Source organism: Acanthopagrus latus, chromosome 12 (genome assembly GCF_904848185.1).
Source record: "Acanthopagrus latus isolate v.2019 chromosome 12, fAcaLat1.1, whole genome shotgun sequence".
Taxonomy (NCBI): Eukaryota; Metazoa; Chordata; class Actinopteri; order Spariformes; family Sparidae; genus Acanthopagrus; species Acanthopagrus latus.
The window spans coordinates 6,361,625-6,376,587 of record NC_051050.1 but is presented as its reverse complement, the minus strand read 5'-3'; the positions used below and the strand labels follow the sequence as shown (position 1 = coordinate 6,376,587).

At 41.4% G+C, this 14,963-nt stretch overlaps 1 protein-coding gene and 1 long non-coding RNA gene across 7 annotated transcripts in view; one reads left to right on the top strand and one right to left on the bottom strand.

Moving 5' to 3' along the window:
* grin1a (glutamate receptor, ionotropic, N-methyl D-aspartate 1a) overlaps positions 1–8,553 on the top strand; it is a 39,844-nt gene extending 31,291 nt beyond the window's left edge. Inside the window, exons 19-21 of one of the 6 annotated variants that reach the window (XM_037117136.1) lie at positions 2,220–2,246; positions 3,044–3,154; positions 6,541–8,553. In XM_037117136.1, the coding sequence (XP_036973031.1) occupies positions 2,220–2,246; positions 3,044–3,154; positions 6,541–6,609 (207 nt within the window). In that variant the 3' untranslated portion in view covers positions 6,610–8,553. The remainder of the gene's footprint in view (positions 1–2,219; positions 2,247–3,043; positions 3,155–6,540) is intronic. The other 5 variants (XM_037117137.1, XM_037117138.1, XM_037117139.1 and 2 more) reach the window with 5 other exon arrangements.
* LOC119029915 lies at positions 7,997–14,778 on the bottom strand. Its single transcript, XR_005078129.1, has 3 exons — positions 12,195–14,778; positions 11,165–11,264; positions 7,997–8,521 (listed from the first exon to the last, which is right to left on the bottom strand). It is a non-coding gene; the product is annotated as an uncharacterized LOC119029915 (long non-coding RNA).
* Positions 14,779–14,963: the final 185 nt, after the last annotated feature.

The window sequence follows — 14,963 nt, the reverse complement described above, 5'->3', positions numbered from 1 at the left end:
TAGCATAAATAAGCGGTTACCTCAGCAAAAAGCAAAGCTATGGGTCCATTAAAATGATTAAAGCTGTTATTTTATGGAAAAAAAGTAACATAATGCTGGTTATAAAGTCATAACAACAATCTTACCAGGTTTCACAAACATTTCTGAAAAACTTTCCACCATGACCAATGTCTGAATTGAACGCTCATGCTAACGGAGGGAAGTCTACAGATGGTGTCCCTTCATTACAGAGATAATTCTGACACATCTGACAAGTTACTCCAGCTTTAAAAGATCTGGACATTAGCCTGAATCAGAAATTAAAGAACTGCTCTCATTTCAGCTCTCTTTGTGCTGGTCCTGTCATTACTGGATACATTTTCCATGTTTTATGTGATGGACTCCCTTTGTTTGTTAGCTCAAAACCCATCACCTTTACAGACAGATGGAGTTAGCAATATTACAGATACAAACATGCCTAGAATAAAATAGATGGCAGTGAAATCTTCTATAATGTATTTCTGCACATCTCTCAACATTGACGCTGATTCCATTATATATATAACGAGTTGCCAATACGACTGCTCTGGTTCGAACTATATTTGCTCTTTGTATTTTACATTTTCCTGTACTTGTTTTGCAGCTTGGTCTTGATGCTATTATAATGTGTTGTTTAAATTTACATCATACAGATTTATATCTATACGCCTCTGATTTGTCTGTGATCCTGATGTGTCGTCGACCACTACATCCCTGAGGGGCTACACGTCTGCCTTTTAAAACCCCGCGTTACTCAGAAGTGCACTGTCTGAGCGAGACTGAAACTGGTGTCAATTTGGGATGAAAACAAAGAAAACCCTGTTGCGTGGTGATGATGATGACGATGATGATGCTGACGATGCTGACGATGACGATGGTTTTTATGATGATGCAGTGTGGCAGCTCGCTTCTGTTTCTGACGAGAAACAGGCGGCTGCTGTACACTGTGCGAGTCCCATGCGACGCTTCATCTGATGGCCCAGCATGCTGTGCATGGCCGGGACTGTGCACACGCAGCACTTCATCAGGGCTCAGAGCGGCCAGGCTGCGCTCCTGCAGTCTCAGACGTGTAAGAAAATGTGTGGGAGTAAAGTATTAAAAAGAAGAGAAATTGACGCTCACAGTTAGACTCTCTTGTTACGCAGGCTGACGTTCTCCATTTACTAACATGAGATGTCATCTTCCAACAGGAAAAAAAAAAAAAAAGAAAAGATTTTAGCCATTATTACCTGCACTAAAATCGGGTGATGTCGTGCACCAATCACTTCTCTGCCAGTGCTCATCTATCCTCCAGGCCAGCCAATGCCTGCTCTCCACCTGATACCATGTCATTAGCGGGTTGAGAGAAACATGCTGGTCGGCGGGGTGATGGGCGGTACAATTGTGCCCCTAAAAAGTGCCTAGTCATGTGACCTGATGAAAAAAAAAAAGATGTACTGCGGGGCCAGTGCTGGCCAGGATCGATTTTGTCATGCTATTTGTTTTGTGTTTTACTTCTTCTATGTTTTCCCCCCTTTACCCCTCTCTCCATCCATATAACGTTTTAGCATGTTGAAATTCACACCACACTGCCCCGCCCGCCCCACGGGCCTCCCTCCCCGCATCTGCTCACTCATCCTCCACTTATACTTTGCCTAACATCCATCTTAGAGTGCTTTCTTTTTTTAGAAATAGCATCTCTAGGCCTCCATCTGCTCAGACCATCATGAAATCAAGCACACAGATTCGCAGTACCTGTTTCTTTTTTCTTTTTTCTTTTTTTTTTTTTTGCACTTTAACTCAGAGCAAGAATATTTTTGCGGAACAATAGGTGACCATTCCTTTACAGATCTTTTTTTTTTCTTTTTCTGATGCGCTCATCTCATCCTCCATCCCAATCCCTTGTGTGTGGGGTGAATTTCCATTATACCCGTTGAGGTATAATGACTTTAAATGGGCTTCAATACTGACTTTTGTCGCTGTTGTTTTCCCTCTTTGATATGCATTTTAGTGGCCTCTGATACTGTAGCTTCTTGACTTTTTATACCTGCCTGGCTTTGGATGTGGATGTTTGCTTTGCTAGTTTTTTTTTTATTTTACTTTATCTTTTAGATATCCGCCCTTTTTGGTTCCCTTGGCTTTTGCTTAAGGATCTTCTTTAAAGTAATAACCATTAAGTGGATGGAAAATTTATTTTATTTTTCTTTTCTCCCCCTATGCAGCCCTCTTCCTCTCTAGAGACTCAGGATGTAAGAATACCTTAATATGAGTATTATTATTATTTTTTTTTTTTTCGCACACAAACACCCAGTTATTGTGCTGAGAGTAGCTGTGGGGCACTCTGATGGTATGAGGGAGGGAGGGCACCAAATTGGCCCGCCATCTTGTGAGGATATGGTTAAAACTGCTTCTTTTCTTTCCTTTTCTTTTTTAACCCTTTTTTTAAAATTCATTTTGTTTTTACTTCATTTTAAAAGTGTTCTGGGTTGGAACAGGCTACAGAGCAAATCCTAGATCACATTTGGTATCTTGTTAAGTTGATCCATTAACTTAAGATCACCTGTATGTGGAGACGAGGAACGTGTCCTCAGGCCATAGCGGGAGTAATTTAGGTGGTTAAAGCAGTAGGTATCACAACCACTGGCATCTTTACTAGTCATCTCTCATTCCAATGCATTTCTAGGGGCCAAGTGAGCGTGTCAGCACATTTTCTAGAGGACTAATGTGCCGCCTTGTGCACTCCCGATGTGATACTGTTGCCTAGCATGTAGACGAATGCCCCTCATATCAGACTGAACAGACTATTTCCACTCTCACATCTAACAGGCTTTATTCCTTTCTCTCCTCCTCTTTGCGCAATTTACTTTTCTAAATGCCGTAGGACCCTCCCTCTATTTAGACAACATAAAGTGAGGTAATTTATAAGGGGGATGGGTGGTGGTGGTGGTGGTGGTGATGGTGGGAAGAGCGACCGGGTGAGACTGGAACCACGGTTATCACCCCAGCCAGAGAGCATGAATAATGTTTCTACATATATTCATTTTAGGATAGGAAAAGTGGTAGAGCAGAGCCCGACCCCAAAAAGAAAGCCTCTTTTAGGTCCATCAGTACCACCCTGGCCTCCAGCATCAAGAGACGTAGGTCCTCCAAAGACACGGTAAGGAGACGAAGAAGCAACATCTTCCTTGTTTACTCTCCCCGCTCTTTCCTCCTCTTCTTCGTCCTCCTCCTCGTCCTCTGTCTCTACTCTCACCCCTCTCCTTTCCTCTTTCTCTGTCCTCTCTCTGCCGACATCTCCATAAACCGAACCGCGAGACATGTTCCACTCACTCATTTCCACAAGGCTCCCTCGGCGGCCTCTGCCACGTGTCTGTCCGTCCACCATCGATCAGCCATCACCATTTAGCACCTGTAGGTCCTCTACAGGCTGGAGGGCATCAGTGCAGGAACTCAGGTCAGGCCAGGCCAGGAGCTGGGCTCTGAATTTTTTCGGGGGAAAGGGGGTGTCCCAAGTGATTTTCAGGGGGGGGTCTGGATGGGTTTTAGTGGCGTGTTCCTCTGGAGGAGGGGGGCGAAAAAAAGCAAGCAGTCTGCCAGTGGTGTTTTTGTCTTGGGCTGCTCTTCCTCCCTGCCTCTGGTTTGGACGTGGATTCTGGCGATTGTGTATACCTTGGTGCCGTTGTGGTGTGTGTATACTGTACGTCAGCGTATTTGTTTATATATTTGTGTCCTGTCGTTTTTCTGACTGCCTGATCCTTTGTGTATCCATCGTTTCTTTGCACCGATGCCGCCCGCACCTCCTCTGTTTGAGTTTCCGCCACCGTTGGTTTGCTTTTGGTTGGAGAAGCATGCGCTGGTGTTTTGTCTTTTTTTCTTATTTTCTTTTTTTTTTTCCAATGCCATCCCCAAGGTAGTCGTGACGGCGAGTCCTCCCGGGAACAAAACTAATGTGTCGTCTTATTTTTTTAACATGTCTATTTCAGGATTACACTCATGGATTTTTCTATTAATCAGTTTACTTTTTTGCTTTGTCATATTTTATTTGTCATAATTCTTGTTTTATTTTTCAGTGTCCTTGTGGTCTGAACTGTGCATGCCTCTTTCAGGGTATATTTTCAGGTGGTGACGACGGCCTTCTTTTATGTTTTACTCCTTGTTTTTTGCCGGCTACAGACTCTGCGACGCCTTAGACTCTCACTGTGTTACAAATACAAGCTGCCCTTCGTTCTCCGAATCACATTTTACACAGTCTCTTTATCTTTGCGTGACTCCTTTGTTGCAGCACACTGAGAGTGTCAGGTTTTCTCCATTCTTTCACAGTTCAGTAGAAAAAGTCCTGCTCGTTGCGGTCGGGAGATTGTGCTCCACAAGCTGGGAGTGCTCTGACAAACCAGTGACCCGCAGTCATTTGTGCCCAGCTGCACCGCCAGGCATAGCTGGTCGCTGACCGAATCTGGCATAGGACTAAAACAAAAACAGCAATAATCTGTGGAGGTAGCACCTTCGCAGAGAGGCCGCTGTACTAACATTGTGTTCTGAATGTGTTTCTCAGGGGAGATGTAGCCTATGGAAACTGAGCTAATGGGTCACAAAGTGAAAGGGGTTTTTTTGTGTGTTTTGATTTGATTTGCTGTCTTTCTCTCTTTCTCTTGTTTTAACTCTCTTTTTTTATGGATGTTTCTGCTTTGATTGAACCAAATCACCTTTGCTCTCCCCTGGAGGTTTCTCACTAGAATTGGTTTGAAGAGAAGAAGAGAAGCGGCATCGCCCGTGTATCGTTAATATGTCTGTGTGAGGCTTTCGGATGCTGGTCTTTTTTTGGGCGAAACAAATGGCTGAAAACGTGGAAATGCAAAACAGGATTTAGTGCAACTTTTAAAAACGATGCTCCAATTGAAAGATCTACCATCCCCAGTCTTTGACCATTATTTTTGATTTTATATCAATGTTCTTATTTTATATTAATGGATATCAATGGACTTGAGTGTCAGTGTCCCTCACCCACATGCCACACTGCTCCTCTCTCCCTCTGCAAGCATGCCACTGACTGTAACTGTCATAGCTGTAGTGACAAGTAGAGATAATCTCTGTAGCCGTGCCGTTGATTAAGAAGACTCACCATAGCTGTACTGAATAAGTAGCTTTATAATAACCATTAACTGTGGTTGTGATGTCAGTGAAGTGTCTCTCTTTTGCTGGTCCACTTGACCCCAGTAGGGCGCGCTGTTAGCAGGCCCTCAAGGTACAAGACATGAGGAGACCCAAATGGGGGCTGTAAGCCATATGATCATGATGCAACTCGCGGGTCAAGGAGATGAGTAACATCCACTCTGACTCTATTCAGAAGAAAAAAAATCAACATTCTAACATTCAGTCTGGATGTTTCCCAATCTGTCAGCATGTCAGTTGCATCATAACAGCTTCTGAAGCTCATATGCTTGAATGTATTGGCTCTATCAGCTTGAAACGAGAGGCACTTAGAAATCCTGTTAAGATCTTGCTCAATTGAGAAGGACAAAATTTGAGATGGGTACGCCGAGGCAAGACTCTTCCCTGTTTTGGTTCTGTTCCCTTTTGTGTTGCATTCGCTGCACAAAACAAAACATGGTCTCTCGCACATTGGATGTTATGAAACAGGTTTTTCTGTGAGTCAAGATTATGATTGGCACGCTGGAAATCATCAGAGAGAGTTTATTACTCCACCCAATTATTACACTGTGTTCCAAAACATGAAAAGAACAGCATGTCACAAGCTCTATTTATGATGTAATTGACTTTATGTACCATGTTTAACGAATCATTGTTCCACCAGGTTTCCTATATTTGTGCTCATCAGCCGAAAGAGCAGCCTCAGCATTGTTAAAAATATTTATATATATATGGCTTACTGCTGTCGGTCCGCACACAAAAAAAGATTCAGTCAAAAGCAAAATCACTGTTGCCATAGAAACTAAGCACCTGCATGGAATCGGGATCTTGTTTCCCCTCTCAGCACTGTAGACGCCTATAATTCAACGCACTCTGCTTCAAAAGAAGCACGGTGAATGAAGCGGGGACTGGACGCAAGAGTCCGACGCAACAGCACTTTGAAATCAGCCCAAAAGTCATCCTCACGTTTAGAGAAGCGGCCTGTCTGCATGCGTTAAGACGACTGCGGCGAGAAAAAATGAGGCGCACGGCAGGAAGATATTACCAAAAATTAAAACAATGCCTGGTTCAAATTCGCTGTTGTCTAAAGTCGTGACCTTGCGTCCGTTCCCAACTAACCCACCTCAGGCACGACCACAGAATCCAAAAATCCATCCTGAAGACATTCAGCAAAAACGAAGGTGTGCCTGAGAGGGGTTAGAGAACCCTCCTGCTTCTACATTTCTGCAGAAATGAAGCAAAGGTGTTCTTTAAATAGAATAACCAATGGATGTTTAGATAATTACACTAAGGTTAACAGCAAGAAGAACCCTCCAAATGCTTCTCTTGTCAAGAATGACACCCTGTTATGTGTCTCCCTTCCTCCTTCCCCCCCATGTCTCTTCACCTCTGCAGCAGTACCCACCCACTGACATCACGGGCCAACTCAACTTGTCTGACCCGTCTGTCAGCACCGTGGTGTAAAAGAGAGGGGGGAGACGTTCTGCTCCCCGAGGAGAGAGGAAACGAGGGAGCGGAGGGGAGAGGAAAAGGGAGGACCTGTCTCCTCGTTCCCTTCGCCGCTGAAACCGAAGCTTTGCCTGCCGACGGAGCTTTTGAGGAAAGACTTCTTGCCGGAGAGACGTGGCTGAAAAAGACGAAAAAAAAAAAAAGACAAAAAGAAGAAAACACTGAACTTGCACCTTTCTTTCAAAGTCAGGATTATCTGGCGTTAGATGTTTGTAGGGTCCCTGAGCATGCACAGAAGAAACCCATCCGACTCACATATACAATCTTTTCCTTCTGTATGTTAATAGCTGAACTTATTTAACCTTGTTTTCGTCCTTTTATTCATGGGAATTTATTAATGTTTGATGTTAACTACTTTCAGATTTATTGAGCAGCTGTAGGACTTTAGCGAGCCAGGTTTAGTTTGGTTAAGTCAACGGATAAACTAGTTTTTGGTGCAAGTACCGTACTCCACATATCACTTCCCAATTAGGGCTTAGACACAATAGTAATATCTACTTTTTCTTATCAACATTTACTGCAATACAAGACTGTACTGTAAGCTTCAATGGATATCACGTATTTTTTTAATAGGAACTACCTGTGTTTTTATCAACACTTTAAAAGGTTTATAGACACTGTTTCATTATTTGAAGCACTAATCGTGGCACCAGTGACGAGGAAAGGATTCATCTTGTCTACCAGTGAAGATGATGGAAGCATGTGTGTGTGCTTGTATAAGAGTTTTATGTATCTGAATGATGAAATTGTTTATTGTCATTTTGAAGGATATATCTGTATCATATCTTCCCCCTTTCCCCTTTACTTTTGTACTAATATGCCAAATGCATGTTTTTTTAATCCTAGTAAGACGAAAGATCTGTTAAGCTTTACTACTATTGATCCAAACAGATACGCAGGTGACTACTTGAGCTGACAGATTAATTTGCAGTCTGATGAAACAGTTCATTAAAATGTTTTTTGTTTTTTTTTTTCTTTTTGTTTATTTCCATCCAAACACGTTTGAGAACGTAAGCCATGATACGCTGGGGGACGCCCTCTCTCTCTTCCTCTCTCCCGCCGCAGCAGTCTTTCTCTCTTCCAGTCTCCGAGGGGTTGCATCAAAGGGCCAGGTTTTTCACCCAACCAGCACTCGGTCTTTCATGCAAAACTTCCTCCCAGAAGAGAACTTTTACATGAGGGAACCCGAGTGAATTGAAAGCGTGGCTCAGTTTGCGAGCGCGGTTAGATGCGAAAACAGGCCGTTTCCCATTTTCTGGAGCTGAGAAACCACTGCTGTTCGATGACAAAGACTATCACATCCTGTCTGGTGTCTGGCACTGCATATAGCACTTTATGCTGAGGGGTCTCCCAAACTGTAAAAAAAAAAAAAAAAACACACCAAGAAACTAGAACAGAACCACTACAACATCAGTCACAGTTAGTACCTCCTCCATCAGAAGTGTTTATTTCCACAAATCTCTTTTGAAACGACCACACACAGTCCTAACACGCAATTTGGTTTCTCAACTTGAACCAAGAGTTTGCTTCTGATCCTGTTCCCATTCCAGCCTATGCATGCTTACGTGTTTCTAACAGTGCTTTGGTTTGTTTTTGGATGCCTGCTGTCGCTGATTACAGTTAGCCGAGCTTTGCGGAGCACTTAAATTGAATGAACTGTAAATAAAGTTTGGTTCAGTGTAAATAGGGATGAGGAGATCGCACTGCGCTTGTATTACGACTGCAACTGAGAATGTTTCGAACCATAATTTCTCACACACAGACACACACACACAAACACACACACTAAACCCCATAAGGGAGAAACCACTTGTTTTTCTTACCTTTTCCAGTGAAGATCTTGCATTGACTCATCCTGTTTATACAACTGTAAATAAAATATACTGACATTGACAAGTCAAACCAATTGTGTGATTTTATTTTTGAAATTTCAAGTTCACGTTACATATCGATGACCTGAATTTCTTGTGACTAACAGCTACTTACATTGGCATTCAATCTGTGGATTTTATGACTAATCTTTTGATTGTACAGTATATTGATAATATTGAACAGTCAGGAAATACAGAACAATGTCTCAATGACACAATTTCCCAGTGCCCAAGGTTCTCAAAAAGTCTTCAAAATAACTTGTTTTTGTCCAAGCAACAGTCACAAACAAAAGATACCAAATTGAAGTTTATACAAATGATAAAAAGCATCAAATCTTCACTTATGAGATGCTGAACTAGAGAATAATAAGCATTTTTATTAGCTGATTACCAAAATTGTTGTCAATTTATTTTCTTCCGATTGGCTGATGGATTACTTGACTCATCGTGAGCACAAATGATTTTCATCTCAGCACGCGAGTAAGTCAGTAAGATATTTGTAGTGTTGCATGTCTTTTACTGCTATTTTAAGAATTTCAAAGGGCTTCACAGTTGAAACAATGTACGCACATACTGAACCAAAATGGAGAAAATATATCAAACTCTATATCAAAGAAGAACAAGACGTCAAGCTATGCAGAAACATACACAAGAAGAAACTATAACATTTAAAAGAATCAAACAGGAGCGAGAGGGTTTAGAGAACAAATGAAGGCGAGCAAGAACATCAATTAAGAAAAAGTAGGTCTTATGTGCAGTGGTCCAGTGGTGAGGCAGCAGTGCATGATGGGATATTTTTAACAACTGTCCTGCTCCAGCCCAGCAGTCAGCTTACATAAGGGAATACGAGGACCTCCTTAAAAGAATGGACAAAGTCTAACCAACGGGATGAATGCATTTTGTTATGCACTTATCAAGAACAAGCTTTCCAAGTGCAACATAAATCAAAATGAAGACACAGAGCTCTATACAAAACTCGAAAGTGTTTAATATCTGCATTATTCAATTTCTTCATGTTAGAATTGAATCAGATGGGGCGCCAGCATTCAAAAGCTTTCAGACTCAGACAGCTTGACTCTTAACTGCTCTCCCCTGCACTGAATATTATAACTATTGTTGTATAAGTAGCAATTTGAGACAGACAGTCTCAGTGTTTGTGACCTGCCCAGCGGGAAGCAGCACAGAGTCAAAGCAAAGCTGTCACTTTGGCCAGAATTGTAGTTTAATAAATGAACTGACATTGCAGTTATGTCACAGAGATATCTACTGGCGATAGCATGCTAACGAGCTAGCCCCAGCCAGGCCTGTGTCTTAATACCACTTTGTGTCACAAGAGGCATAGTGTGATAACTCCTGGTACTGTTAGCTGACAGATATGTACATGCTGGCATTAAGTGTGATAAATGAACAAAATAAATGTACAAAATGTCAAGAAATTAAAAACTCTTACTTCTAATTTCTTACTTAACAGAAAACAAAAAAAGTACACCTTTTAAATACAAGGGTCTCTTCTTACTGAACAGACAAGCTTGATTGCCTCGTTAACACATCATAAAACACACTCAACACAGAAAAACTTGCCATCACAGTGTTGTGTGTGTTGTCTGTACACAGTCACCTCTGGTTTGGACTAAATCAAATCTGGCAAGTCTAGCTGAGCTGGGCCCTGTTGCCTGTGGTGACTCCCCCTGGTGACAAACTCAGGCTCCACGGCTAACTGAGCCATGAGCTAACTAGCTTATGGTTGCTAGCTACAATCAAGAATAGCTGGCAAAGAGCAGCACTTGTTGGTTACTCTGGAGATATGGTGAACCCTATATTTTTGGAGCTACCTTTGAATTCGGGCCATATTTTGCAGATTACACCATTAAAGGACCAAGAGCCAGGCCTATGTTTCTCACTGGCTGATGAACAGAGTAAATACTGCACTTATATTCATCAGGTAGAATCAAGCATCTCTCCAGTGACACGGTTGTGTTGATCTGTATCTGCTGTATGAAGGAATAGCTGACAAATATATGAGCCATGACAATTTTAAGCTAACGTTACTATGGACTAGTTTCTGTTAGATTGTTTTCTGTGTTACAAGCATTGTTATATCTGATACTGGATCATTTGTTTTGTTGGTCCGCCATTTGGACGTAAATTGTCTTGAAAACTAGCTTGCCATGAAATTGTATATTTACCTAAAATGCTGAGCATGGTAAACATTTCCTGCTAAACATAAGCTAAGTATCAATATTGTCACTTTGGGCATGTAGCTTCATAATAGTGCTAGCATGGCTAACTCTTCAAGAAATATGTTTAAAGTGGCATATGTCCCTTCCAGATGTTCCACCATGATATTTTAAAACAAGCTGACAAGCAAAATCAAGGACATGTCGCAACAGAGAAATAAGAGCTGTGTTGGACATGTGTGTACATGTCAGTTTTTAAGCTAACTTAAACATGGATCTTTTTAAAGAAACCATCACATGGAAAGGTGAATAACATGTCTCCACCTCTGAAAACGATACCACGGTAACCCCAGTGGAACATAGCTCCTACACAGGCACTGTCACAATCAGTACAATCTTTAATTAAATTACGCGTGCCATCATTAATTAGATCATGGCTGTTGTTGTTAATTAATGACATACCTTACTGAGGCAGAGGTTGGTCACAGAATATTGTCAGGTGAGACGTTTGTTCTGGTTCGCTGACCCTCTGCCCTGATCACAGCCGACACTCCGTCACACTCTGTCAGAGAGATTAATGAGACTCCGAGCGCTGATTGGTTCTCCGCTGGGAAGATGTGATTTATAGCTGAACTTTGACTAATTGTCGTTATTTCCATCCATTCATTCATCCATCATCTGTGACCGCTTATCCTTCAGAGGGATGTGGGGAGCTGGAATAGGTCCCAGCTGACACCGGGTGAGGGGCAGGGTGCAGTCTGGACAGATCGCCAGTTCATCACAGGGCTCCCTTATTTTACAATTCAATATTTTGAGTTTATCCCTTTTTGCATTGAGCTCTTAACTCTGTTTGAACTCTTAATTACTGTTAAGTGATTATTAGAATAGTAATGCAGGTGATCCAGACAGTATTAGTTTAGTGTGCTAAACGCCAATCACCTTGCCATCCTGTTTTCAAATTTGATAGAGACAACCAGACCAAGTCAGTACTAGGTAAGAACAGATTCAGTAAAACTCTGATAACACTGAACCCCATTGCACTGTATTAATCAACATAAACTGTAATGTGTCCTTAATAAAGCTAAGGTCAGCTTCACATAGCCTCACTTTGGGCAGTTAGACTAGAAGCTTGTTAGACTTGTAGAGTCTTGTTCAGTTGTTATGTTTACTTTCACATCCATTAATCAAACCACGTAATGTTTAATCAAGTTGACAACAGCAGAGCCACTCTGTCACAAGGGGTTTAAAGGGGAAAACTAAGGGATGGACCCAAATGCAAATTTAGACAGGAGGCGGGATAAGAGGGAAACAAAAAGCGAGCTTTATTAAACAAAAGCCGAAACCCACAAAAACCAGGAGCACAAAAGAAACTGAGTCCAAGCACTAAAAGAAACAAAGTGGCAAAAACACAGAAAACAAAGTGCCAACAATAAAGGCAAAGTACAAATCAAAACTCAGGGGCAACAATTCAAAATAAAAAAAAGCCACATACCACTTAAAAACAGGAAAAACAAGGAACTCGGAGGGAGGAACTCACAGGAGACATTAAACACCACAGACAGACCAAACAGAAGTAGAAGTAATGACAGGACAAAGAGACGAGGGCAGGCAGAAACTAAATACACAGACACTAATGATGAAATGAGGAACAGGTGAGGGGAGAGGAGGGAGGAGGATGGGTGAGATGATGAGGGAATGACACAGGAGAAGGCATGAAGTACACGATACTGACAGACAGGGGGAGACAGACAAGAAAGGAGGAATGGGAAAATACAGAACATAACATAAGACCCCCCCCGCAAAAATACTTTCTACGCAATTCACGTAGGTCACCTATTTTGGTTTAAAAACGGCAAATTTTGCTGAAAGGTGAGTGATTTTCATGCCTGACAACAGTGTGACAGTGAGCCAGCGTTCACGAAACCAGGTCCTTATTCAAGGAGACATTTTGACATTTCATATCACAGGTATTGCTGACAAATATCAAAAATGGAAAGAAACAACCCACAGACCCTGTTTGAAAGGTCTTAGAGAAAAGATGGCACCAACCTCGAGCTGCAATTATGGGCTTAACTTAAATCATCAGGATTACTTGACTTGGGCTTGAAGACATGCACCACTGCATACAGCTGGTGCCCTTTTTCTTTTTGTTCACCATCACTGCATGATTTCACCCATTTAGCTGAGTTTCTCCTTCTTCTTTCTTTCTTCTTCTTTGCCTCTTCACCAGTACCATTTACAAGACATATTTTTGGTTAGAAGCAGTTATAATAGCGATACTGGTGACTTAAAATGCTCCTGCTCTTGTCAAGTTCCTCAATGACATTTATTTAAGCACAGTGGTAAAATTTCAGTCTTAGTTGTTACTGGATCTCAGTGCTGCGTTTGACACGATCAGCCACAATACACGATTGGACTGAGTGGAAAAACTGGGTTAGACTCTCTGGTACAGCATCAAATTGGTTTAAATCATATCTAAATTATAGAGGCTACTTTGGGTCCATAGGTAATTACACTTCTGAATGGATGAAAATGACAAGTGGAGTACCCCAGGGCTCCATTCTGGGGCCTCTGCTATTCAGCATTTAAATGCTTCCTCTAGCTCAGATTATGGAAAACAACAAGATATGTTACCATAGTTATGCAGGTGACAAACCAGTTTACATAACCATATCACCAGGGGACTTTAGTCCCATACAAAAGCTGAGTAGGTATGTTGAACATATCAATTATTGGATGTGTCATGGGTTTTCTTCAGTTAAACAAAGATAAGACTGACATGACTGTTTTTGGAGCCAAGCAATAATGACTAACAGTTTCTGCTCAGCTTCAATCTATAATGTTGAAAACTGACTAAGCCAGAAACCTTGTTGTCATCATGGACTTAGACAATTTCAAAGGAAGCCTACCATCACCTTAAGAATAAGAACTACATAAGAACTTATGTCTCAGCAGAATTTGGAAAAACTTGCATTTATCTTCAGCAGACTTGACTACTGTAACCGTGTCTTTACATGACTCTCTAAAAGATCCACCAGACAGCTGATTCAGAACCCTAATGCTTAAGTCCTAACATTAACCAAAAAGTATATCACCTCACTCCAGTTCTTAGATATCTACACTGGCTTCCTGTCAGAATATCTGCTACTACGTTAGGAAACCATCCAGACCTCTGAGGTCTTTAGCTACAGGTCTACTTTCAGTCCCTAGAATCAATAACTAAACATGGGGAAGCAGCGTTCAGTTATTATGCGCCACTTATCTGGAGCAAACTCCCTGAAAACCACAGGTCTGCTCAAACTCTCACCTCTCTTAAATCAAGGCTGAGGACCTTTCTGTTTGCCACTGCTTTTTACTGAAGCAATTTCAAGGCTGCGCTGTGACGTCTATTCTTTAGTCTTGTCTCGTTTAAACCTGTGCTGTTTTAGTTTATTTTCCGATTTCTTACCTTGTTTTAATGTTTTGTTTCTTGATGTCGTCCTACTTGTTTTTAATGTCTTTTAATGTAATTTTATGCCACTGTAAAACACGCTGAGTTACCTTGTGTCTGAATTGTGCGATACAAAAAAACTTGCCTCGCCTTGCTCAATCATAAAAACACTTTGTATATCTGCGGAGAGCTATTTCCTTCCGCACAGGCACAAAGGAAATACCTCTGCCGGCGATTTAAGACTTTGTAGATTTTCAGTCAAGACACGAGAGATGTTAGGGGATCTTGTATTTCTTTTTTTAAATAGAAAAGTAAAGAAGAAACTAAATGTCTCCAAACTAAATGCAACTTTATTTATTTCTAGAATATGAAAAAAATGTCAGGAAACAAACAATGGCCTTTTTGAATCTTAGAAGTAGGATCTCCCTCTGCTGAAACAGCCTGGGTGGAAACTTCACTAATGAAGTGAGAGTAGGTCTGTGCTTGGCAACAGACATGACTAAGGAATGGGCCAATTAGCCCGCTAATAAAACGATGAAAGGGCCAGAATGAGGTAGTTAAAGCCACATTTGGCCCAGGGGCAGCCAGTTGAAAGGGGCTGAAATAGAATACTAGTTTAAAAATTGACAGGATCTTCTTATTTTAAAAAAAAAAGGAGGTAGGAAACTAAACTAACTTTGAGGTTTTTTTTAGAAGTTGTTGTAACAGCATGCATCACTGCTGCCTCTTTTATGTCACCAATTGTTAACACTTCCTCCTCCTCTCTGTGAATTTGACATATGGACAGTAACATTTTTATTGCCAGCTGCTGCTTCACTGTATCTGTGAACC